Source organism: Lepidochelys kempii, chromosome 3 (assembly GCF_965140265.1).
Source record: "Lepidochelys kempii isolate rLepKem1 chromosome 3, rLepKem1.hap2, whole genome shotgun sequence".
NCBI lineage: Eukaryota > Metazoa > Chordata > Testudines > Cheloniidae > Lepidochelys > Lepidochelys kempii.
The window spans coordinates 127,758,150-127,785,961 of record NC_133258.1 but is presented as its reverse complement, the minus strand read 5'-3'; the positions used below and the strand labels follow the sequence as shown (position 1 = coordinate 127,785,961).

The window sequence follows — 27,812 nt, the reverse complement described above, 5'->3', positions numbered from 1 at the left end:
TACAAGAAGACTTTTAATAAAAAATAGAAGTAAATAGAAATAAAGAAATCCCCCCTGTAAAATCAGGATGGTAGATATCTTACAGGGTAATTAGATTCAAAAACATAGAGAACCCCTCTAGGCAAAACCTTAAGTTACAAAAAAGATACACAGACAGAAATAGTTATTCTATTCAGCACAATTCTTTTCTCAGCCATTTAAAGAAATCATAATCTAACACATACCTAGCTAGATTACTTACTAAAAGTTCTAAGACTCCATTCCTGTTCTGTCCCCGGCCAAGACGACTACAGACAGACACAGACCCTTTGTTTCTCTCCCTCCTCCCAGCTTTTGAAAGTATCTTGCCTCCTCATTGGTCATTTTGGTCAGGTGCCAGCGAGGTTACCTTTAGCTTCTTAACCCTTTACAGGTGAGAGGAGCTTTCCCCTGGCCAGGAGGGATTTCAAAGGGGTTTACCCTTCCCTTTATATTTATGACAGATACGCAGAAGTTTAGATGATTTTTCAAGTGTACAAAAACAAGTGAACAGATCCTACTAAGGAAAACAGTTGCATTAGGTTTTGCTCTTTAGGCCTTGCAATACAACTCATATTTCATCTTTTCTCCCAGTTTAGTTCCTGCTAAACACTCTTCAAATTTTCTGTCCATTTCTTTACTCTGAGCTTCAGAAAAATGGTCCTGCCAGTCACCAACCGTTCCTGCAAACATTAAAAAAATATATAATCATTTGTTAGAGAGAAACTCCTTGGTTGAAGTGGTAACTAGCTTTCCATTGCAAGGCTGATTTTTGCACATCACAACCTTCATTCCCCCAGCTATATCCCTTAGAATTGATCCTTTCTTCTTGAGACTCTACATTTGAGGTTTGTGACCGCCGGAGAATTTTTTCAGCAATGTATGAGGTGAATTGGTGAAGCCATTTCTAAGATGTAGGATTTTTTAAAAAATACAGGTAGAGTTCTTGGTATATCTTCTTTTTTTAGTCATAACATATCTCAGAAATAACTGGCCCCAGAAACATCTGTTTTGTTATATTCAAGAGTCATTACACTCATTTATACCAGGTCTGATTTGGCCCCAAGTCTGTAGCTTTTTTTCTTGACCAGATGGTCTTCAACCTGCAAACTAAGCACGTGTATTGTTAGGCATGGTACTTATTCTTAAATAAATGGAGGGGAAGACAGATTCTCCACCCACACTCCCCCATTAGTAGCTCTGTTCTTGTGTGCCACCCTCAGCCTGTGGCAAGCAGAGATCCTAACTCAGGGCCTGATAAGGCCCCATGATTCATGACCCACAGAGGGGAACCTCCATGCACAAATCTGATGTATTCTCTATGGAAGGTGGGGGTGAACTGTCTTCACTTCATCTTCCCCTTTCTCTGGAGCCCATGTGATCCACATATCAGGAGAGGTGGGCCAGTGGTGAGGCTGAGGGAGAAACAGGCGTGGTCTCCCCTCAGGGGACGGGATGCAGTCAAATGCCAATGAAAGATAATAGAGCCCCAGGCTAATGTGAGCTACAGGTAACCCCGCTGTATCGCGGAGTACATTCCTGAACAAACCAGTAGTAGTGCCAGGGTTACAGCAGCAATTGCATTAGACGATTTCAACTTTTGCACTGATTGTGGTGCTTCTACGTTAGCCCAAGATTCCACAGCCACCAATGACAGGCATAGCACTAGCCCGGGGACAGTCTGGTTCAACACCTAGAGTTGGATGCACTCTGGATTTTGTCTTTGGCCTGGGATTGGAGGTGGATGTTACATGCTCATCACAGTAGGGGATATAAGTGCTACTCTAGTGGCATGAGAGAGGTCTTTCCCTGGCCAGCCGCCCAGCAATAAAAGGTTCCTGGATACTATCCCAGCAAGACAGAAGTCCTGTGCCACTAACCCTTGCAGGGGACTGTGCCTTCACATCACACCAGCAAGCTAGAGTTGCCAAGTCTGTGATGTCACAGAGGACCAGACTTGTACAATAGCCCTGAAAGACTGGGATGCTGGAGCCAAGACCTCATCAGAACCTGCACCTTCAGTTCACCCAGCCAGCTAGAGGTGCTGGCCAATGACTTCACTGCAAGGGACTGGTGATCACTTATAGGGAGTTTTCAGAAATTTACCTTTACAGAAGATAATTTTCCCAAATGTTCCATGAGTTTTGGAGGATTTCTCTTTTATAGTTTTGAAGCCGCTCTTCTCTACAACAGTCTGAATCTCTTCCTCACTCAGGGAGAACCCAAAGAAGTCAGCTATTTTTTTCAGTCCTAAAGTCTGATTCTGAAAAAAAGGAAGATAAGAGTGAATATTATTGAAACAACACTCCATTTGGATCGCACCTGTGGAGTAATTGTAACAGTATCTCTGAAGGGCTCGTACTTTCACAGAGCAGAATTACCATGAAAAATCTGAAACTACTTCATTTTGCATTACCAAGGAATTCTAACAGGTTTTAATTTTCAGACAGCTTCTGTACAGTGAGCCTTGTCCCCAACTCCTAACTCATGCAAGTAGGATTGTTTGTCTAAATGAAGACTGGGCTCTATACTTTTTATATGTGGTTGTGCCCTTCACACACCAAGTGACAGTGCATTTTGACAGATACAACAGTGAGCAGAAAGAGTTGTTCTAAGGGGATTTGACAGTAGTGGACCTAAAAATAATAAGAGGAAAACTAGGAGAATAAAATAAATTAATCAAATAAGGCAGCCCCTTAGAACAGGCCAGGAAACAGAATTTCCATCCCACCAAAAAAATTGAATTTGCAGAACTTTTCATCCAGATTTGGGATGAAAGGCCAAACATTTCAAATTCTGTAATATCTTGTTTCGAACATGCTGAAATGTTCCTATAGTGGAAATGTTGTGGTGTTTCCAAAGTGAAATATGATCACTGGGATACCCAGATCACCTACCTGGCAGGCAGCCTGGAGACCTGGCCAGCCAAGGAGACCAGTAGCCCAGGGAGCTAGGGAGTCAGCTGCTCAGGGAGCCTAGGATCCCACCTGTCCATTCATGAAGCAGGCATCCCTGGAAGCCAGCCACCCAGACTCCTGGCCAGAGTCGAATTATGGTTTTGTGGGGCCCTGGGCCACAGCTAGTGGGGGCTCCTCCCCACCCCTTCTGCCTGCGTCCGCCTCGCCCCCCTCCAGGCAGTCCTGCTGGGGAAATGGGGTTGGGGTATGGGGGCTTGCCCTGCCCTGCCCTGCCCTGCCTGGCACTCCTGCACTGGTGCCCCAACCTGCTCCACCCACCTGGTGCTCCTGCCGGGGAGTGGGGCAAGGCCCTGCACCCTCATCATGCTCCCCAGCAGGAGCACCGGGCTGGCGGAGCAGGTTGGGGCACCCTTTTTTCTAGAGCCCCCCAAGTGGTCGTGGTCCCTGGGCAGAGGCCCCATTGGCCCAGTGGCTAATCCGCCACTATTGGTAGCTTAGGGAGCTTGGAAGCCCAGCTCTGCAACTGCTCAGCAGATGGGCAGCAAGGAGCCTGGCTGCTGAGGAACAAGGAGCCTGAAAGCTCGGGACAACCCCAGTTCCACCACTGAGGCTGCCAAGAAGCATGAGAACAGAGAGGTAGGCAGGCAGGTGAGCTAGCAGGAAAGCAGGGAGGCAGGATGGCCAGTTGGCCGGCCTGCCTGGTTTCCATCAAAAGTATTGAAGCAATCTACATGTTCCCCTGGGAACATGTAGAGTCCATTGAATCAGCATTTTCTGTTGGAAAGCTGACAGTATCTTAAAGAGCGAGAAAGAGAGATTGCATTAGGATTTTTCTAAATAGATTTAGTGTGGGGCCAAGGTACCACACACTGCAGGCATTGAAGAAATTAGATCACCCTGTTTTTATTTTATTTTTTAAAATAATCTCCCAAACACCTTGTCCAATTTGCAGCAAGCTTTCCAGGAAAAAATCTACCCTGCCCATTATCACATCTGTGAAATTTCAGGTGAATTCATTTCACTTTAGCAAGGTTAGGTGTCGAGACTGTAAACGGAACACGGTTTTTCCACTTAACCTATTATAAAGTGGTTAGTGTTTCCCCATGGTAACTCTCCATATGCTTTGTGGTAGCTGGGCATAATAGGAAGGCAAGCTAAAGACAGCCTTGATTTACAAATGTAAATCATTGTTAGGTGGTTTTGTGGATTTTGTCAGTGCTTCACACACTTCATGTTACTGTAATTTAGGTTTTAATGCAATATGTAGAATACATTCCCATCCAGCTCATTCGTGTGAGATTTTTAGACGTCCACATTTTAGTCCACATTGGTTACATATGACCATACCTTATTGTCCTCCATTTTGGCAAAATGTCCCACTGAAGACAATTTAAAGTTCTGACTGAGTGAGGACTGAAAAACTCGGCTGGTTTTATGGTGAAGATGTTTGGTCTGAGTTTCAGAGATGCAGCGCACCCACACGCCCCAGCCAAACCAGTGGGAACTATAGATGTTCAGTATTTTTTAATATTAGGCCACTGGCTCATGTTGACATACTTACTTACCTTCATGCCCAAGGGAGTGTCATTTACCATTAAATTACACTGTATATCACTACCACAATTGTTTCGTTAAAAGACAGCCTTTGTTTCAGTCTCTCTGAATAGAGAGTTTCGCAAACATGGAAAAGAGCAGGAAGAAAGTAGTTGAATAGCTGGATAAGGCATTGGCTGATAGTGAAAAGGCAACGCCTGAAGACCTGCTATTTTCCTATACAGGAATTTTGTACCCTGCTACTTTTTGCAACCTTGAAACTTTCCAAGTTCTTGATTCTTTTGAAGCCAGGAGTGAGGATGTGATCCTAGCGGGATACCCTAAAAATGGTGAATATTGCTAGCTTGTTACAAAACTAAATGTGAAATGTTATAAAGTAGTATGAATGATTAGGCAGCATTTAATATGATGATTATACATGACTGCAGTTTATAGTAAATGCAGTCCATCATGAAGATACTGTATTAGGGATTGTTCAGATGAATGAGGTGAGAAGAATAATTTCGGCCATTAATGACTGTCAATTAATTTCTTCTCCCTCTGAATATTTACATTTTACATTTTAGGTAACTATATGTCCAGTGTTTATTGGTTTAGAGAAAATGTTTGTGTGTGTCTCATTGTAGATCTGATTCAATGCACATGACAAAGCTTTGCTAATATTTTGCATTGTGGTGATGAAAGAGCTGAGAAGACAGCTTGACTGTCAATTTGACTGAGTTTGAAAGGCTGGTGGTTGAAAAACAATTCCTTCACATATTAATTGAGCATGTCTCATATAGAAAAATTACCTCAAATTCTGCTATCAGTTGCACTGCTGTAAATCTGCAAACACTCAATTGAAGCCAATGGAATAATTCCAAATTTACACAGCTGAAATGTGAGAAAAAACACAATATGACTCACAGATATGAGGGTATCCAGATTTCGCATAACTATGATAACGAGTGTTTCTGTCTATTTCCCCCAAATTGATTTCTTCTTTTTAGAAGCCATTATTGTATATTTTGCTTTTGTTCGAGCTAGTACTAATGGTTTACTCTGGATTGGCAAGTAGGAGAGTAGTCAATGACAATGGTGGTGCTTGCATTTATCTGTGACATGAATTCACCCAGAGAACATAGTTTTTAATTTAGTGATTTATAACCTCATTGTGAGTCGCAAAGAAGTATGTGTTTCACAGACAGGACTGTTCCTGTTTGTCAACAGATTATTTAGCCCAATCATATGACACTTCTGTTCACTCATAGCTTGTGTCATAAACAACAGCAAAATATTTCTGTATCAAAGTATGATTTCAGTTTTGTTAGCTATGATCCTTGAATGTTAATGTTTTTTCTTGCACAGAAATCAATACCATACATAGTTATTTCCAACTAAATACATTCAACACTTGTTCTGACAATTTTCACTTCCATAGTCTTTAAACCAGTTTCTATCTTGTTTCAGGTACTAACTGGCTTGATCAAATCCTAAATGACTTGGAAATTACAGCTGCAAAACATACAGAGAAGGAAATGAATGAGAGAATTAATATTACAAGTGAATTTCTACGTCTAGAATTTGGGGATCCAGAGAAATTTAAGGTCAGCACGGGATGATATTAGAAATATTAATATGAACTGTATGACATATTGATAAGAATTGATAAAATGTAATGGCTGAATTTTACAGGTTATAGAGGACTCTTACCTCCCCCAGGGTGTGATCAGGTCAGCAAAATCAGAGTGCAGTGCATTTGCATTTTCATGACTGGAAACCATGGAAGTTCAGACAAGGGGTGGAGAATTCATGCAAATGACCTCCCCACCACTGGTTTCTTTAGATTCCGATCTGTCCCCCTCTCTCTCCTTTGCACTACTATCGTCCCCATAGAACTGACTATGTGGAGAGGAGGGATTTGAGAGCCTCCACCCCAAAACAGGCAGTTAGCAATGGGACTGGGGGTTGAGGAAAGATTCTGTTACGCCATCTCCATTTCATTTTCCATGGAGTCTCCCATTCTGGTTGCTAACAGCTCCTTCATAACTCTCAGTCAGCGCCAGGGTTGATTTTCTGCCCCACCGTTTCCCAGGATTTCACTCAGCTGCAGAGACCCCTCCCCTTATTTCAGAGTTATTGGGGGAGGCGATGGGAGGGCACTCAGACTCTGCCTTCGGAGAAAAGGGTAGTAGGGAATAGTTCTATGGCTGCTGCCCATTAGAGTCTTCTACTGGCTTTTCTATGTTACCATTCCTGATGTCTGATTTGTGTCCATTTATTCTTTTACATAGAGACTGTCTGGTTTGGCCAATGTACATGGCAGAGGGGCATTGCTGGCACATGATGGCATATATCACATTAGTAGATGTGCAGGTGAATGAGCCCCTGATGGTATGGCTGATGTGGTTGGCTCCTCTGATGGTATCGCTAGAGTAGATATGGGGACAGAGTAGGCAATGGGGTTATTACAGGGATAGGTTCCTGGGTTAGTGGTTCTGTTGTGTGGTATGTAGTTGCTGGTGAGTATTTGCTTCAGGTTGGGGGGCTGTCTGTAAGCGAGGATTGGCCTGCCTCCCAAGGTCTGTGAGACTGAGGGATTATTTCTAGGATAGGCTATAGATCACTGGTGATGTGCTGGAGAGGTTTTAGCTGGGGGCTGTATGTGATGGCCAGTAGTGTTCTGTTATTTTCCTTGTTGGGCCTGTCCTGTAGTAGGTGACTTCTGAGTGCCCGATTCGCTCTGTCAATCTATTTCCTCACTTCCCCAGGTGGATATTGTAGTTTTAAGAATGCTTGATAAAGATCTTGTAGATGTTTGTCTCTGTCTGAGGGACTGGAGCAAATGCGGTTGTATCTTACAGCTTGGCTGTAGTCAATGGATTGTGTGATGTATTCTGGATGGAAGCTGGAGGCATGTAGGTAAGTATAGCAGTCAGTAGGTTACTGGTATAGGGTGGTGTTTATGTGACCATCACTTATTTGCACTGTAGCTTCCAGGAAGTGGATCTCTTGTGTGGACTGGTCCAGGATGAGGTTGATGATGGGGTGGAAATTGTTGAAATCCAGGTGGAATTCTTCAAGGGCCTCCTTCCTGTGGGTCCATATGATGAAGATGTCATCAATGTAGCATAAGTAGAGGGAGGGCGCTAAGGGACGAGAGCTGAGGAAGCGTTGTTCTAAGTCAGCCATAAAAATGTTGGCATACTGTGGGTCCATGTGGGTACCAATAGCAGTACTGCTGACTTGAAGGTATAAGTTATCCCCAAATCTGAAATGGTTGCAGGTGAGGACAAAGTCACAAAGCTCAGCCACCAGGTGTGCCGTGGCTTCATCAGGGATACAGTTCCTGACAGCTTGTAGTCCATCCTCATGTGGAATATTGGTGTAAAGAGCTTCTACATCCATGGTGGCCAGGATGGTGTTTTCAGGAAGATCACCAATGCACTGTAGTTTCCTCAGAAAGTCGGTGGTGTCTCAAAGATAGCTGGTAATGTAGGGTCTGAGGAGAGAGTCCAAATAGCCAGATAATCCTGCTGTAAGAATGCCAATGCCTGAGATGATGGGGCATCCAGGATTTCCAGGTTTATGGATCTTGGATAGCAGATAAAATACCCGTGGTCTGGGCTCTAGGGGTGTGTCTGTGTAGATTTGTTCCTGAGCTATAGCAGGGAGTTTCTGGAGCAGATGGTGTAGTTTCTTTTGGTACTCCTCAGTGAGATCAGAGGATAGTGGCTACAGAATGTTGTGTTGGAGAGTTGCCTGGCAGCCTCCTGTTCATAATCCGAACCTGTTCATGACGACTACATGTCCTTTGTCAGCCCCTTTGATTATAATGTCAGAGTTGTTTCTGAGGCTGTGGATGGCGTTGTGTTCTGTACGGCTGAGGTTATGGGGCAAGTGATGCTGTTTGTTCACAATTTCAGCCTGTGCACGTCTGCAGAAGCACTTTATGTAGAAGTCCAGTCTGTCATTTTGACTGTCAGGAGGGGTCCACGCAGAATTCTTTTTCTTGTAGTGTTGGTAGGAGGGTTCCTGTAGGTCAGTGCTCTGTTCAGTGGTGTGTTGAAAATATTCCTTGAGTTGGAGACAGCAAAAGTAGGCTTCCAGATCACTGCAGAATTGTAAAATGTGTCTGGGGGTGGTGGGGCAGAAAGAGAGTCCCAAAGATAGGACAGGTTTCAGAGTAACAGCCGTGTTAGTCTGTATTCACAAAAAGAAAAGGAGTACTTGTGGCACCTTAGAGACTAACCAATTTATTTGAGCATAAGCTTTTGTGAGCTACAGCTCACTTCATCGGATGCATACTGTGGAAAGTGTAGAAGATCTTATTATATACACATAAAGCATCACTTTAGATAAGCTATTACCAGCAGGAGAGTGGGGTGGGAGGAGGTATTTTTTCATGCTTTATGTGTATATAATAAGATCTTCTACACTTTCCACAGTATGCATCCGATGAAGTGAGCTGTAGCTCACGAAAGCTTATGCTCAAATAAATTGGTTAGTCTCTAAGGTGCCACAAGTACTCCTTTTCTTTTTGCGAAGATAGGACAGACTCTTCTGCCGGGCTAAGTATGTGGTTGAATAGATTAACAATAGTTGTGGGTGAGTTTGGGGTACCACTGTTGTAGCCCCCTGTGGCATGTAGGAGTTTAGATAGTTTACTGTCCTTTTTCCTCTGTAGAGGAGCAAAGTGTGCATTGTAAATGGCTTGTCTGGTTTTTGTAAAGTCCAGCCATGTGGACGTTTGTGTGGAAGGTTGGTTTTGTATGAGAGTCTCCAGTTTTGAGAGCTTCAAAACCAAAACTTCAAAAAGAGACTTCAAAGAGAAACTGCAGAGCTACAATTCATTTGCAAATTTAACACCATCAGTTTGGGCTTGAATAGGGACTGGGAGTGGCTGGCTCACTACAAAAGCAATTTTCCCTCTCTTGGTATTGACACCTCCTCATCAATTATTGGGAGTGGACCACATCCACCCTGATCGAATTGGCCCTGTCAACACTGGCTCTCCACTTGTAAGGTAACTCTCTTCTCTTCATGTGTCAGTATATTTATACCTGTATCTGTAATTTTCTGTAAAAATGCACTCCTTGCATCTAAAGAAGTGGGATTTTTACCCACGAAAGCTTATGCCCAAATAAATCTGTTAGTCTTTAAGCTGTTACCAGACCCCTCGTTGTTTTAACTGAATGGTATTAGGGCCAGTGTTCCCTCTAATTTTTTCCATCCATGTGCAGAATAAATTTTGTTATGTGCATCATATCAAGGCAATATGTGGACATGTGCCACCAGTAGAAACTAAAAACCTAGATATAATATATATCTTTAAAGAGTTATCATAGGGATAATTACTCCAGCCAGTACAGGTTAGGTATTTTAGAATTTACTACTCAAAAAGAATTAAATTTAAGCATAAGAGAGAAATAAAAATTATGAAATGCATAGATCACTCAAATACCAGCACTTTGAAAGAAGTATCAAGAAGTAACAACAACAGCAATAATACAGATATGTGTTGGGAAGTGAGTGTGAAAGACAGTGTGTGTGTGAGACAGAGACAAACTGTGTGTGGCGGGGGGAAGAGAGAGACAGACAGACAGAGACACACACACAGTGTGGGTGAGAGAGAGAGAGACGCTTTGCCACTTTAAGTACGCTGCCCTTTTAAGTAGATTGGTACTCACCAGTCTGAAGCCTGCTTGTTCAGACACAACAGTAGCCACCTTCAAGCTCCCCCCGTCCCACTCCTGAGCCCTTTTGTGCCCCCCCCCCGTTCTGTGGAGATGGGGTACAGGGGTGGGAGGGGGACACCCTGACATCAGCGCCCCCCCTTCCCCCTACTCTGCACAGCAAGCAGGAGGCTCCTGGGAGCAGCTGGCCAGAAGCTCCAAGGCAGAGGGCAGGAGCAGTGTGGCAGTGGGGGGAGGGGCACCTGATGTGTGTGGCACTTGGTAGACTGCTGAGTGGCCACGCAGCTTAGAGGGAACGTAGATTAGGGCCATAGTATTGCACCAAATTACTCCAAAAACAAGAGCACACTGAGGCGGCAAACACAGCAGGGTGCTAACCCTAGGCCCATGCACAGCTCTTCCACAGAAGACAGCAGTAGTAATCCGCTGAAGAATGAGGGCAGGGAGGGGTGTGAAGGGAACACTGATACTTTTGGGGACACATATGGTGAAACTGAGGGACCATATCAACTATCTGGTTGGACCTGCCCCTGTAACCCCTTCTTGGCTCCGCGTACCTACTGCCGGCAGCATGACTAGTCCATAAATCTGGTGGGAAGCCAGAACTGCAGCAGAGATATTTGGATCTATACTTCCTCTTGGTCTGTGGCTTTTCTGAAGTGTCAGTGGGCAAAATGCCCAAACATTAGGGACAAACGTGCAGATCAATGAGTAAATAATAAAGGATAGTGGGAGTATGAATGAATAACAATTACTGAACAAATATTACTTCCGAAGTCATAAGGAGGAGTTTCATTCACTGTCGAATACAGAGACCAACAGGAGCAAAAATTCAAGAGATAAGTGATTAATCCTAGATGAACAACCTCTAACACCAGTACAGAGCTCACAGAATCTGCAGCTGCTGAACAGCTGATTGATATGCCATGGACGCTCCCTGTAGACAGAATTTGTGTGTGTTATTATTTTATCATTTCTGTAAGTAACTGATTTTATTGCCTGAGAAAGGTGTCATATCGATTACTTAATCTTATAGGGCCCTCTGTTTAGCCAAAAAACTCTCATAACACAAGCAATGCAAATAGCTTCATGGTATCCTGTCAAAGGATCTCAAATCCTGACCTAGAAGGCTCTGCTGTAGTAGGGGGGACATCATCCAGTCTCCAGGTCCATTAGATGCTCATTCAGATTAATATGAATTGTTTTTAAAAATCCACTTCTTTCCCCCTTCAGCTTTCCACATTTACCATATTCCATCCTTCTCCACCTTTCCTTCTCTCATCCATCCAAAACACTCCCAACATCAGTTCACTTGTCTTCAAGTAACACTCCTCCTCCCACTGCCACGTTTTCTCTCCTTGATCCCAAAGGGGTAGCATGCAAAGCCTGTGACGGAGCCAGAAAGGGAAGAACCCAGGACTCCTGACTCCCAGTTTTATGTGTTACCCACCCCTTGGATTTCATTTTATCAAATTGGAAAAAAACAGGGTTTGGTTCAAGATTTAGGTTGGCTTTTATTATGTTTAAACTGGATTTCCCATCTCTAAGGACAATTAGACAGAGCTATGATGATGATTTTTTGTGACATGTGACCTGTCCTTTTGGAACTGTAGAAAGATATTCATTAGTCACACATAATAATACCAGGCTCCTATATAGCCTTTTTCATCAGCAGATCTCAAAGCACTTTACAAAGGAGGTAAGTGTTATTATCCGCATTTTAGAGAAGGTGAAACTGAGGCACAGAATGGAGAAATGACTTGTGCACAAACACGCAGGTCTCCTGAGTACCAGTCTAGTGCTCTATCCATCTGCTTGGCCACAAAGCCACCCCTGAGATGACAGTAAACGCACCCTTAGTACGTAACGTACGTAAATGCACTAGAGGGTGCTATTGCAGAGGGGTTTGCTAGTTCTGTTTATCTGAACATGTAAGAGTTAGGTTTTGGAAAACAGGAGAAGTGCTTACTGTCAGCTGTTAGATAATGAGTGCATCACTGGTTCTACCTAAACTCAGCTGGACATCTCAAAAGAACAGGCCCCCTATTTCTAGTCAGGCTGGAAATACTGTTAGAACAGGGTCTTGCACAGTATTTCCTCTGGAGGAGCAACATACATGGGACCACATTCACTAGAGGGCATTAGAGGAACATTAATAATTGGGAGCATGGTAGTTAAAGTTTGAAAAAAATCAGAGACTCAAGAAGGACTTGGAAAAATTAATACTAATTTGTCTTAGATTCTGCAATATGTTAATGATAGTGAAATAGTCACCCTCTAAATTGGCAGGAAATAAATATTATTTCCTATTAAGTCTAGTTTTTTAAAACAAAATTCTTAAAAAGATAGTCTCTTTAATAGACTGTTATTTAAATTTATGTTTCTTTCCAATTTTATTGAAAGAGGATGAAGGAATTACCTTTCAGAAGAATCATAATAACACACCTCCCTCCTCAAGTCCTGCCGAAATCTATTTTCAAAAGCAAGGCCAAAGTGAGTCCTCATTTACAGTATCATAGAAAATACGCACTGTAATGGCATTTTCAGACCAGTCTGGATTTCCTCTATGCTATATGCAGGGCCTTGTGTTTTCTATGATTTCATCTAGGTTTTATGGTTGTGAAGATAAGATTTCTGCATGTGAACTGATACAGTGTTATGTATTGAGACAGCAAACAGCTGAAAGAATAGCTTTAGGTTGGGAGTAAACTGGCCCCATTCATCTACAGGATGCATTGACACTGAAACCTAATGCTGACAATTTAAATGTTTACTGTTTCTCTGCTATCATTTCAGCAGAAATATCCTGCTAATGAGCTTAGCCATTCCTTATTTTTCAAATAAGGTAAAATTAATTAAACTGTTTCTACTTATGCTGTGATTGTTAAACAAATATAAACTTTTTCTTACTTAATTATTATTAATTATTTGTATTACCAAAGCGCCCAGAGCCCTAGTCATAGACTAGGATCTCATTGTGCTAGGAAAAGTACAAACTGTTTTGTATTGACTTTCAAGCTTTAAATAAATAATTCATTTACTTATATTTTTCAGATACTGCTGCTGGTTCAAAATCTAAAAGACACTGGTGTATCTTACTTCCTTTTCACAACAATATGCCTCCACTTCCCTCCTTCAGCTCATGGGATGAGTATTTTACAGCTTTTATGCATAGAAAATGTACACTCTGTTTTTCTGTTTTTTAGCTATTCTGATTAATTAATGGATTGGCAAAACTGGGCACTGGGATTCAGGAAGACCTAGGGCAGATTCTGATCTCAGTTGTAATGTTATAATTCGAGAAGAACTTCATGGTCTTAGAGTTATTCTAGATTTATAAATGATGTAATTGAAATCAGACTGTGACCACTGAAATCAAGAGATAATTCATTCGATAACACTGACTCCCTCTGCGATCTTGAGTAAGTCATGTAAGCTTTTACAGCCTGACCACCATTACCGTGAACCTTATATAGTCTGAAACACAGATTTAGGAAATTAAATATGAGTTATATTACTGACTATGCTGATACAGTACTTATTAAAATAGACATAACTATATTGGTCTAGAAATCCAAACCCAATATTCTAACTCAAAACAACTTCCCCCTAAACTTTTCTTTCTGCTAATCTATGCATAAGCTGAATTCATTTACTGGGTAGAAGGCTAAAATTCTTCCCTCTGGTGCACAAAGTAGGGAATAGAGGTGACCAAAATGTTTTCAAATAATTGTTTTTTGGGGGTCAAAAATATTTGCTGACTTCAGGCTGAATTTGGTAAATAGTTTTGTTTGGAAACAAAATTTCTAAACAGACGAAACATTTTGTTTCAATCATTCTGAATCATTTCATTTTGACTGTTTCAGTTGTAAATGTTTTGTTAAACTTTCTATTCAAAATGGCATTTCACTTTCAAATTTGGTCAGTTAAAGAAAAAACTACAAAAAGGGGTGAAAAAGGGTGAAAAAAATCCAAAACGGCTTAATCAAAATGAATAACTCAAAATAAAACTTGTTTGGCGTCAAGTGAAATATTTTAGTTGATTCTAAACTAATTTTTTTTCTCCTTATTTGATTCAGCAAAAACAAAAAATAATTATTTAAAACATTATTTTTGGTTCAAATCAAACCAGATTTTTTTTTTGACTTTTTGGTTCACTGTCTGAACCAAAAAATCCATCACCCACTCAGCTGTAATAGGGAACAGTGCAAAGGAGAGCTTCCTTTTCGACGCAGCCAACGGTCAGACAGGATGTCTCCCTGGCAAACAGAAGTGCACTGGAATGTTCAGCTGGCTAGCTTTCCAGCTTGTACACTATGTCCCTAAGGTGTTTAAGAGGGTGTTTAGTCCTTTCGACCTAGCAGATGTGTGCTCTTCCATTAGTGGCCAGTACTAGCCATCAGATGGAAGGAACACTTATTGCTTCTGTTCAGAGGAGCAGTGGCAAAACGTGTTACTGTAGTTCTCACCTCAAAACCCTGTCTGACCCCATGAAGTCAGACTAAGCCTATAAAAGGAGTCCACGTTCCCTGTCTCAGTTCATCTTTACCTCATTATTATTGAATCATTCTGATTTTCTGGGATTTTTTTCTCCAGTGTGCAGGGGCTCCTATTTCGATTATTTAGTTGAATGGAACAAACATGTGGATGATGAAAATATCATGGCGATAGCCTATGAAGAGCTGAAAGAGGTGAAGTTAATGCTGTTTAAAGGAATCTTTACTTCATACTGAAACAGTGCATAGCAAATTATAACAACACATCTACTAAGCCCATGCCAGGCCTATACAATTCATTTTGTTTTTGACAGAAACGGACAAAACAGAAATTTTGATGAAAATGTAATCAAAAAGCCACATTCTATAAAAAAAACCCTCATGTTTCAGTGGAAAATTTTTAACCAGCTCTATTTAAACCCTATGATGAAATAAGTCAGATGCAAATGTCATATACTCCTGGTGAAGACCTCTGAATAGGGTGGAATTTCACCTTCTGTGACCACCAATGTGCCAAGAAACTTGACTCTAGGAACAAAGAGACTTTGGAATAAATAAGGCCTACATCTAATAGTATCCACTTCATGCGGAAATCATTACCAAGAGCCAACATCAGCCTTGCTGTAAGCAGGTGTAACGCCGTTATCTTCAAATGGATTTGCACTCACTTACACCATTTAGCCCTAAGATTTTTTTAATATATCCACACCTTCACTTGCAGTGTACCCCAAAATCTCATGCCAGGATCTATATCTTGGTTTGAAATGGCAGGCCACAGCAATTGTTAGTACAAGTATAGTCCGACACCATTGTTTTTACACAACTAGTGGATAAAATTAACGATATAACTAAATGATAATTGCTGGAGATCCAGTTCTTCCTAACCTTGACTCATGCCCTAAAGTCAGTTGTACTACTCATCTGAATAAGGCAAGCAGGATTTGTCCCCCAAGGGGTGCTGGGTTCCTGGAGTTGTGTGAAAAAAGCAGTGAGAGCCTGTGGAATAGTGTAAAGCCTGTTTCTTAACTAAAGTTTGATTGTATTATAGCTATAGCAGTCACAATATCAGTGGTTAAAGATGACACATAAACGCGTATAATGCTTGAGTCTGATCTCCCACCAGTTTTATGCCAGTGTAAGGGCAGGGGTTTGAAATGCAGCATAACAGGCAAGTTTGAGTTAATGTCGCTAAAGTGCCAATATTTCAACACCGGCCCAAAACAGACTTCACAATTTGATGTAGCCATATCCTAAATTGTCACACTCAGCACCAAGCATTTCTCATTAGAGTCAAGGGGAGAATATCTATGTACTCAGCAATTTTGAATATCAGGCCTAATTTTCAGTGCCTAAATATGGATTTAAGAACCTAACTTTAGGCTTCTATTTTCAAAAATCTTGAAAATTTTAAACTGCAGTGTTGTACTGCAGTTTGGCTGAGTTCTGTTCCCTTTTGCAACCCTAACTTCAAGTTAATAAAGTTTGTTTGTTTTTGTCTGTGAATAATAAAAGAAATCTTGTCTTTGAATAAAATGTAGTGTATTGTTTAAAAATAAAGGAAGAACTACATTTCCTATATAGTATTAATATTTATTATTTGTATTATACTAGTGCCTGTAGGCCCCAACCAAAATCAAGTCTCTGTATTAGTAGGTGCCGTATAACCAAAGGAAGAGACAGTTCAATTCCTGCCCTAAAGAGTTTACAATGTAAATAGACCAGACAAATAAAGGATGGATGATAAAACAGAGGCGTGGAGAGAAGGAGTAACTTGCCAAAATTCACAAAGTAGGCCAGTGGCTGAGCTGACAGTAGACACAGATCAACTGACTCCCAAGTTAGCACCCTAGCCAATAAACCTGAAGCAATAGCTAGCTTTTTGTTAACCATTAGTTTCTGGCTGCGGGAATAACTGAGTTCATAGTCCAGTATTTTTAAAAAATTACTGCCCAGAGCTAAAGGGCACGTCATCTTATTAGCTTTGCTGAATTGAACAAAGTACATGAGGCTTGATAATTTACTGCCTTACCCATTGTCTAGTATATCTATAAACTAGTTATTTTATTTTAACATTTTGGTGCCAGGGTGAAGTACTGTATATTTTATTGCTTTATGATGTTGACTTGTACCTTTGGCTTCTGTCCTGGCTTAAACTGGTGTAACCAAGAGCATAATCTGGCTCACTCTCTGAATCTTCTTTATACATCAATCCCTCCACCCCGCTGATAATCTTTGTTGATCTTATCTGAACTGCACCTAGTTTGTCAATATCTTTTTAGCAGTGAAGTTCTCAGAACTGAACACAATATTTCAGACACAGTCAAGTAGAGCCACATAGAGGGGAAATATCACCTCTTTGTTTCATTATTATTTTCTCTTTGCACCCTAAACTTGTACTGACCATTTCACAGCAGCCATATAGTATTACAAACTGAAATGTAGTTTGCTGTCCACTTTCATCCCTAAATCCCTTTCAGCATTGCTGTTTCCTATATATTCCCACTGAATATATGTGTTTGAGACTATTTTTCCTTTGGGAAACAATAGGCATTTATTCAGGTTGATCGCTATTTCGCTGTACTCTGGCCATTTTTATCATTTCTCTCTGATCCTCTGTATCATCTCTTTGCACTTGTAGGTGTTCTTGGCTCCAGTATTTGAACAACTGCCTTACTTTGACATCAGGTGAGCAGGCCTGGAATATTATTCTCGTTAACAAATTTTCTGTTGAATTTTAGTGCTTAGGAAAGATGCTGAATTTACAGCCATGGAGATTAAAGTCCTCTCTTTATCCATATAATAAGTACCACATGGGACAAGGGAGCACCAGTGTCCTTACCCTCCCCTGCCAATAAGCTTTTCCCTGCCTACTGCATGGAAAGCTGAGGGTGCAGGGTATTTCAGTTTCCCTGTTCACTCAATTATTACCATAGCCGGTTAGTGCATTATATATTAGCACACTTCAAACACCTTTTTCTGAAATCCACTATCCCACTTGTGACCCTAAGCATCAGGATGGGCTACCCCAAAACCTCAAGCCAAGTTCTGTGTCTTGGAGACCAACAGAATCTGTGAAATAGCGTATAAGTCATTGCTAGACTATAGTTTTAATTGTATTATAGATACAGCAATAACAAAAGCAAGAGTTAAGAATGACACACAAGAAAATGTGTACAGGGCCTGACTCTGCTCTCCCTCGCGCCAATTTTGTTCTGGTGTAACTTCACTGATTTCAATGGAGCTGCTGCTGATTGACACCCATATAACCAAGAGGAGAATCAAGGTAATGTATTTTGGGATACTAACAGTCAAATTCTCTGTGGGTATAAATGGGCACAATGCCTCTGACTCCAATGCAGTTTTCCCCATTTACACCAGCAGGGAATTTGGCCATAAATCTGCAGGCAAATTTCCCAAAGCCATTCAGTCCCAGACTAAGACTCTATTTTCAGAACGATGAAAAGCCTTAAGAAAATATTGTGCTCCCTTTATTTTAATAACTACTCTCTCTGTCCTTCCATTTCATCAATGCTTATTATGGGTCTTCTTATGGAAAGATTTCTATTGACTTGAACTGGAGATAAATCAGTCCCTGTGTTTGGTAGAAATCCCTTTATGAAGAAGATGCTTCATTTAAAACATTTTTTGAAAATGTCTCCACATACCAAATGCTGTTAAATAGTTTAGCAAGACTGATGGAGTCAAAAGACAATCTGTATAATTGTTACCTGAACACTTCTTCAGTAATTTCACCTCTTTCAGTTCTTCATAGGTTATTGTCATAACATTTTCATCATCAACATGCTTGCTCCATTCACCAATGTAGTCAGAATAGGAGCCCCAAGGCATTGAAGGACACCAAAGAATCATATAGATTAATAATTATTAACATGAATAATGGCGGAAGACTGAGTATATTTCTTAAAACCTAGACTAATAGTTAGAACTTCAGACTGACCCCTCTGCCAGGCAGCATAGTCTCATGGCACTCTTGAAGAAGATTGTTAGAGCTTGATGTTCACTTAGCCCACTAAAGACATAATAGGATTTAGTCCAGTTCCGGGTACCAGAATTTTAGGAATTTTACTTAGAAACCTCTATGTTCCTTTTATTCCTCAAACACTTTGTACTGGAAATTAATTGTCATCCCTTAACTATTAAAATAAGGTGAGAGATGCAGGAGGTTGTTTTGCCTGGGTTTGAAAGTTTTTGGTTATTTACTGTGATATTTTTAAAAATGCATTTGCTATTTGTTCATTCGCCAACAATAGAAAGCCACCTTTTACTAAACTGATTTGTGGCAGGCCAGACTAAAACAAAAGTCACATCTGTGGACTTTGCAAACAGGAAAAAGGGTTCCCCAGGTGAAAGCAAAGACGGGGGCTTTATTTCAATTCCCCTTCCACTCCCTTACAAGGCAATAAAAATGTGTCCCCTGACATTCTTTGGAGATATCTGCATCAAAATCCTTACCTACCAGTGAAGGAAATGGGGAGTTCCAGTTTACTCTGTTCACAGAACTTTAGCCTTGGGCCCAAAAGCTTGGGTCAGCAATTTGGACTTCCTTATAAACTCTAGATTGCTCCTGTGAGACTGTTTCTTCCTTGTCCTCAGTGATTTTTATAAAAATGATACATGTTCCCACAATGAGCCCCTTTTAAAAGAAGATTGTCTGAATTTTTAAAGATCCTTCTATTAATCTCTGTCATTTTTGTGATAAAATAAAATGAAAAAAGAATAATGAAACTGGGTTACAAATTCCATATTTTCAGATTTAGTCTACACATTGAATAATTGGGATAGGTAGAAAAAGGAACAGTACTTTTTCCAGTCATGAAAGCTGTGAAGAACTCATCCCAGGTCTCATAAGAGGGAAGTGGAGACATGCCATTGGTAAAATGGTAAAAAGATGTAGCTATGTCTTTAGGATTTCGAACAAGCACCAGAATCTAGACAATTTATATATATGTATTATTTCTGGAGCTAGAAATAGCAAAACTGCAGTATCAGAAAAATAATAATATTTAATTGTAATATTGGTAATTTCTTATACCTCATATATTAAGCACAGAAATAACAATGTAATCCTATATGCAAATGATGCAATTCTTTCATTATTCCTCATTAGATTTCAAAGATTATTGGCTACATTCACTTAAGTGTGCTTGTCCTGATCTCCCCAAATTAATTATACACTATCTGCATGTGCTTTGTCTGAAACAAGACTCCTTCACCCATTTGTGTTAATGAATATTCTTAAAATAAACTGGATTAAAAGTTACGAGGACAAAATCAAAGGCCATATTGGAAAAAATAAATAGTGGTACTCAAGCTCCATCCACTCTGAAGCCCCACCCACTAGTGACACCAAAATGAGAGACCACCCACAATAGACTGTGTAGCAATTCCTCTATCAGTGGACTATCCCTCTTCTACTGAAAAGGAGTACTTGTGGCACCTTAGAGACTAACCAATTTATTTGAGCATAAGCTTTCGTGAGCTACAGCTCACTTCATCGGATGCATACTGTGGAAACTGCAGAAGACATTATATACACAGAGACCATGAAACAATACTTCCTCCCACCCCACTGTCCTGCTGGTAATAGCTTATCTAAAGTGATCATCCGGTGGGCCATTTCCAGCACAAATCCAGGTTTTCTCACCCTCCACCCCCCCACACAAATTCACTCTCCTGCTGGTGATAGCCCATCCAAAGTGACAACTCTTTACACAATGTGCATGACAATCAAGTTGGGCTCTTTCCTGCACAAATCCAGGTTTTCTCACATCCCCTCCACCCCCATACACACACAAACTCACTCTCCTGCTGGTAATAGCTCATCCAAACTGACCACTCTCCAAGTTTAAATCCAAGTTAAACCAGAACATCGCGGGGGGGGGGGGTAGGAAAAAACAAGAGGACACAGGCTACCTTGCATAATGACTTAGCCACTCCCAGTCTCTATTTAAGCCTAAATTAATAGTATCCAATTTGCAAATGAATTCCAATTCAGCAGTTTCTCGCTGGAGTCTGGATTTGAAGTTTGATCCTTATGGGGCTGGATACACTCTCAGACTTCATCGTGCTGTGATGTGAAATATCTATGCTGTACTAGACAGAGGACTAGGCCCTAAAAGTGGCCATAATGAGCACTCTGTACCTATTATGTAGACTTTGAAAATGACAATGGAAGTCTAAAGAAGCCTGAAAATTCTACTGAAGGGCATATGTCTACAAGACATTTAAATGAGCACTCACCTTGGCTTTATTTTTGAAGATGGACTCAGGTAGATTGTGCGGAAGGAGATGAGTAAATATAACTCTTCTAGAAGATAATTTCTCCATTCGCTTTAGTACAAATTGAAAGAAGAGGAAAAGCAGACAAATCAGTTAATGCAACATTACATTTTCTGTAACCCTATGCCAAAATACCCCATTGCTGGTGTATCAGTGGCTCTGGAAAGCTCTGCTGAGCTGACAGCAGTTTTCATGTCTTAGGAGTTCTGTGATTTTTCTGGGATGAGTGTCTCAAATATATAGATACCTCTGAGTGTAGTAGAATTGGGAAGAGACCTGGCTAATACCCAACAGATAAAGTGAAATATGATTTCACACTTCCCCCTACATGATGGAACACATCTAAAAGTAAGAAACAGAATCTAACTGGGGAATGAGGGAAAAGGGAGATGAGCACTAAAGGACATTGTTTGGGGTCAAAAGGAGGAGTTATAAAGATGGGGGGATCTGTTGGGACTAAGAGAGAGGGGGTTGGGAACCAGAAGAAGGAAAGAGGTTCTGGTTGGGTTCTGAAGGGGTGTGAAAGATGGGACAAGGAGAAGAGAGGAACGTAGAAAAAAGTGATAACTCAGAAAGTTCAGGACAACCATCTGAGCTCTGACTCCTCTTGGCTGTATCTTTCAAAGAGTTCCCATCAGTAACTGGCATCCTTGTTTGCAGTCTCAGCAAAAAGGCCAAGGACTGAATAGGCATTGGGGATAGAGCTACTCTGTCACCTCTAGAGCTAGCTCATCTAGATCATGACTAAGGCACATTGGCAAGACAGCACAGGGAACCTCTCACTAACTCTGCAGAAGCTGTATCTCTTTTCTGGATAAATAAACTTCGCCTTTGACAAGCACTAAGCTCACGTCAGAAACAAAACTAAGTACATGAATGAAAATGTTAATAAATACACAGACTGGAGGTGGTGAGCAGCAGAGCAGTGATGGATTGAATCAGCCTGGCACTGGTGCAAGAGGGATTTCATCTAGGATTAAGTACCCAGGCCCGGATCCACAAAGGGACTTAGTCATTGCAATGATCAGTATTGCATTACCTGATTTTTAGGTCCCTAGAAAACCACAGGAACCACACTGTGATCCACAAAGCCTGAATTAGGCAACTGAGGCTCCCTATACAATGGATGGGGAGAGACAGGTGCCATACAATGCGATCTGCAAAGCCAGCACGCTGGGGAGGAGCCACCTAAACTAGCCAATGGGAAACACAGGTGAGTAGGTGTATTCTAAGCCCTCAGAGATAGTGCTTAGGTCCGGGCTACAGGGAGGTGCCTATCTCTGCTAGTGATCCACAAACTGGGAAAAGATAGGCACTCCTCTGCCTCAGTCACATGTGATGCTGGCAGACCAGGTGCCAGCTCATGCCAAGGCCCCTATGCCTCGACTGAACACTGGCAAATGCACAGCTGGAAACCAGTCTGGCTCACCTGTGTGTTCGTATTGTTAAAATTGGTATTAGGTTTATAAAAGAGTTTAGTGTTTAGACATTATGAAATGCTTGTAAATTGCTGCCTGCATTAATCTTACTTATAAAATCTGTATCCCGTGGTATACGGTAATATTTAAGTGTTTGTTCGATAACTGTAAAAGTGTTTGCTCTGAAACTGTAAACCCCCACAGTCAGAATAGAAATATTACCAAGTGTGAAATACTAGTTGCCACAAGAGGCTTTATGTCTTGCCCAGCAAAAGAAGGCCCATAGACACCAGACAAACCATTGTGGGACATCAGAGGACAAAAGACTTTGTTGATTGCTCGCCCCTACATCCATGAACAGGAGATGTACATGTGAACTTGTCCCATCAGCTTGAACTCTGGTGGAAGGGAGTAAAAATCCCTGACAAGAAGAAACTGTATCTTTATGCTGCTTGGACTCTGAGGGGCAAGGATTACTAAACATAAGCAAAAGATCCCTAGTGTTTGGCCTGGGTTAGCCCTAAAGGATATATAGAGATTGCTTATTATAGAAGCTTCTACACCTTTTGGAACCTAAGTCTGTAATTCATTTACCTGCTTTAACCTTGTAAATAACTCTCTCATCTCTTTTTCTTAGTTAATAAATCTTTAGATAGTTTCTTATAGAATTAGCTACAAGTGTTCTCCTTGGTGTGAAATCTAAGGTGCAACTGACCAGGGGTAAATGACTGGTCCTTTGGGACTGGTAGTAATCTGAATATTGTTGTGATTTTGGGGGTAAGGGGTAAGGAGCTGTGTTTCACAAAAGCAAGCTTGCCTAGGTGGCCAGATAGACTGAAGTGCCCATGGGGATGGTCTGTGGCACCACGTTAAGGCTGTTATAGTGCTTGAGAAGTTCACACTTGATATCTGGTTGGTGAAATCTAAGTATAGAGTTCACAACTAGCTTCGGGTTTGTGCCCTGAATCTTAACAATGTGCCCTGAGATTGGGACTCATGCTCTTGAGACACTCCAGACAGCTTGACAGTATGCTGGGCCTGATCTGGTAGGTGTGCTCAGAGTCAGCATTTCCCAAATGTGGCCACCATGGCAGCATGCGGCCACCAGGGTTTTTTCTTGCGGCCACGGCCTCCTGGGCTGTGGGAGATGGGGGGATGTAGTGGCCACTCCCCCTCCCTTTGCTCCTGGACGCCCTGCCTTGGTGTTGGTTGCTGGGGCCACAGTAGGGGTTGGGACCTGCCCTCCTCTGGAGACACCTGGGCCATAACAGTGGAGAAGCAGGCACCCAATGAGTTCCCCTCCTTCCCAGGGGCAGTGGAGCTCAGGCTTTGGGCTTCAGCCTGGGGTGGTGGGGTGGCAGGCTCTGGCCACAGGGCTTCGGGCTCCAGCTGTGCAGCAACAGGCCCCAGGCTCCGGCGGTGGGGCTTCAGGCTCCATCCCCCTGCTGCATCCCCTGGAACCCCATCCAGGGCTTAATTTGTTCCCAGGCTTGGCAGGACTGAGTAAGTCTGCAGTTAAAAGTGATACTTGTATGTTTGTTAATATCACTTTTCACAATGGACTTACTAGCTAGCAATAAATAAATGGCAATGATTAGGATGTGTACATGTGCAATTTATTTGTTTTTCCTAAAGTTAATTATGTATTTTAGGGAAAAGTGCAAGAGCGGCCACCAGCAAGAGTTGGTGGCCGTACTCTGAGGCCACCAAAAAATTTGTCCTGAGAACCCAGATGTACATAAAACAACTGGGGTGGGGTGCAGGATGGAAACAAGGAGGAGAAGGAACACTTCCCTTTTAATCTTTAGTCCAATGGTGAGAGACCACTCCTCCCCCCGGTTCAACTCCCCCCTTGTGCCTGATGAGGTGAATGGATTTGAACAAGAAATTCCCACCATTCATGTGAGTGCTCTAATCAGTGGACTATGGAGTGACTCTCTTTTTCTCACCTAATTAATATGTAATTAGTCAATTAAAGTGGAACAACTTCTGTTGGAGAGATTGAAGGAGGCCCACATCAGGAGATCCCATAGTCCAGTGGTCAGAGCACTCACCTGAGAGGTGGCAGATTTCTGTTCAGATCCTTTCTCCTCATCAGGTAGAGGGTGGACTTGAACCAGTGGTCTCTCACATTCTGCTGGGCTAAAGAGTATAAGGGAGGTGGTTCTCTCTTCCACCGCCCATTTTGGGTAGATCTAGGCAGCATCTTGAGCATGCCTACTGGATTGGACTCAGCACACCAGTTAGGCAGAGGAACACCTATTTTCTCCAGTTTGTGGATTGCACAGGAATTAGTGGGGAAGACAGACGTCTGGATGACTAGGGCGGTATCTGTGCACAGGCCCAGAGGCAGAAACATAGGTGCCTAGAGAACTTTTACTGAAAAAACTTAGGTGACATGTGAGTTTGGGCACCTGCAGGGTTAGGTGGCAGCCAATCAGGAGTTTTGTGGATCACAGTGGAGCCTAAAATTGGGACTTACCCACCTAAGAACCTTTGTGGGTCTGGCATTTCCATTCTATTCCATGGTCTTTGTATGGAACTCCTCCGTACACCCTATTTGGAATAATATATTATTGAGTTTTTGTAAGTGTCTCATGTAATTGTTATTCATTTGCATTCTCCTCAACTCTTTCTGACTGCCCATTTACCAGCATTTCCCCCTGAATTGAGTGGCGCATGCAGCATCTATTCTAGTCACAGCAATTGCTGTAGTTGGACAGAGACCTTGCTTTGCAATGGTATTTCACACACCATGTTGTTATCAATTATATGTGAAACAGTATGTCTTCGCAATTTCAGTAAGTGTTCAGGGCCAGATCCTCAACAGTATTTTGGCACCTTACTCCTATTGAGTTCCATGGGAGTTAGGCACCTAAATACCTTTGAGGATCTGGTCCTCAGTTCCCACCTGATATTTCTCAGCATCTCCAACTTCAAGGTAAGGAAATTCTTCCAGTTCCTCATCATTCAGGCTATTTGTTTCATCTTCATTATTTTCTGCAGATGTTGTTACCAAGTCAGTTAAGATCTGGACAACCCAATTGGAACCTTAAAAATTCACAGAACTGGTTTAAAAACCTTTGGGAAAAAAATAATTTCTCAGATTTGAATGTATATACAGCAATTGGAAAGATTTGTACAGAGTATATTAACTCTGAAAAATCTTGAAAAATCAAGAAAAATCAAGAAAAACAAGAAAAATCAATGAGCTTCAAGGAGCTAAATAAATTAAGTCTGGGCCTGGCAGACAAACTGGGACCATACTTGATAGCAAGAGCTCCAAGGCTTCCTAAAAGAGTATAATTCAGGTCTGTTCTTTTCCTATTACGGAAGAGAAGCCTATCTAACTTAGCTTGTAGTGACATGAAAAATACTGTGAGGCTAAATAGGCATATAAGCTGTTTGTTGTTTTGAAATATTTTTTTCTAATGCTTATTCCACTGCAAATAAACATACTGATTTTAAGGAGGCAGTTGGTCACTATATCATTGGTCACAGTCTCCCAAAAGGAAGAAATTGAGGTTTCCAGTTGAACCTGCATGGTAATAAGTGATTGGCATGGATGTGGTGTTGAACCCTGATCCCCATCTAAGGGTGGGGAAGTTGTGAAATTCAACACCTGAGACAGGTAAGGGCACGAAGCCTAACACCTGAACAACAGGTACACTGAGAGAGACTAGACAGGGGACAGAAATGAACACAGCCTCAGCAGTGTGACACTTACCATACATTAAGTTCAGATGTACAGAATTATTCAGTTAGATAACACAGGAATATTAATCAAAATCAACAAGAAATATTCTGGTTCTGCAGTGCATTGTACTCTCTAGCTGATTCTGTTGTCAAATCTTTGTCAAAACTCCTGTTAAGCCAAATCCATCCCTGATGTGACTCCAAGTCAGTGAAGTTACATCAGGATTGAATTTGCTCCATTAACTTTTGTTCTTGATTACATGTTATACAGTAGAAGCAGTATATGGGAATTATTAAAGCCATTTACATCTATTTTAATTAGGGTTGGAAACCAACAGAATGGAGAAGAAAGCCCCATTTTATACCTATTTCAGTAGTTCTAGATTAGTTATAAGAGAAGTTTTCCTCTTCTTTTTTCTGGTGAAAGTTTCATACATACTTTTCTAAAGACCTGACTGAGACTTTAAAAATCTAGCCAAGTCTGAAGACTGTGCTGTATAGTAACTTATACTAGTAGGTAAAGTTGTACACAGAACTTCAGTTTGTAAAACTGCCTAGTAGAAAGTGATATTTTGATGCATCAATTGTAAGAGAGCATAGAGTGAGTTCTCACCCTTAGCCTTGCATTTCCTGACATTTGGGTGCTGGATTTCTCAATCTTTATTGTTGCATTAATGACAGTTACCCCCATGCCCATAGAATTTTTGGAAGAATAGGGAGAAATGCCAATAGAGCAGATGTGGGATAATCTGCCTCCCACGTGAAGTCTGATTCTCATCTCTAATAGTTAGAGATTGGCTTAAGCCCTTAATCATCACATTTAACATCTCTTTCAAAAGTTTTATCAGAATTATGATAATTAGATAGTTATGTCTTCCATGTAAATGTCCTATCCCTTTTTTAATCTTCATAAACTCTTTGCTTCAGTGACTTCCTGTGGCAATAAATTCCAGCATTTAAAGTTTCATAGAGAATAATTTCCAGTTTCATCACCCAAGTAGGATTGAGTGAAATCAATGGAAAGAAAAAATTACAAGAATTCATGGAGAATTATTCACTAATTCACTTTCCATGATTTCACAATCCTAACTTGTCAATTTTTCAAGAAGTTTCAGAAAACTGCAATTTTTTTAATAGGAAGAAACTAAAAGAAACTAAAACGCATGAGAAACCAAATGCTAAATGTTATGCAAAAATACATATTTGTAAATGATGCAAATATAACAAAATGCACAGTACTACAAAACAATATATATGCACCATAGAAGCAAGTAATGTTTTCTGTAAAAACCATTACTTTGATTTTCCTAACCTGTACATTTAAATTTTTAAATAGCAATGGCATTTCTTTGGCAAGGAATATGAGATAAATCATTTTTCTTCTCTCATTTATATGAATAATTCCCATTGCCATATCTTCCTAACCAAGGTTGTTTAACATAAACTGGAATAATTCATTCACTCTTTTAACTACAGCCTGGTTATTTATAATTATATTACACCTTATATTTCCATAGCAAATACATTATATTCACTGGTTTTAGGATACCCTGCTAGGATCACATCCTCCTGCCTGGCTTCAAAGGACTCAAGAGCCTTGACTATTTCAGGACTGCACACAGTTGTGGGGTAGAGAAGCCCGTTGTAAGAAAAAAGCAGATCCTCATGGTCCATTGTGTCACCAACAGCAATTGCCTTATCCACCAGATCAATGAATTTCTTCCTATGGTTTGCCAT

At 41.1% G+C, this 27,812-nt stretch overlaps 1 protein-coding gene across 1 annotated transcript; it reads right to left on the bottom strand.

Moving 5' to 3' along the window:
• Positions 1-570: 570 nt before the first annotated feature.
• LOC140908287 (sulfotransferase 6B1-like) lies at positions 571-27,812 on the bottom strand. The gene is made up of 7 exons (XM_073335245.1): positions 27,611-27,812; positions 25,291-25,430; positions 20,923-21,012; positions 19,486-19,610; positions 18,415-18,511; positions 2,125-2,281; positions 571-701 (listed from the first exon to the last, which is right to left on the bottom strand). The coding sequence occupies exons 1-7, from the start codon at positions 27,810-27,812 to the stop codon at positions 571-573; spliced, it is 942 nt and encodes a 313-aa protein (XP_073191346.1).

Coding starts and splice junctions, on each gene's coding strand:
- LOC140908287 (XM_073335245.1), bottom strand. CDS start 27,812: ATGGCAAACCATAGGAAGAAATTCATTGATCTGGTGGATAAGGCAATT. Junction 21,013..25,290: donor GAGATGCTGAGAAATATCAG/GTGGGAACTGAG, acceptor TTTGTACTAAAG/CGAATGGAGAAATTATCTTC. Junction 19,611..20,922: donor TCTTCAAAAATAAAGCCAAG/GTGAGTGCTCAT, acceptor TAAATTGTCTAG/ATTCTGGTGCTTGTTCGAAA.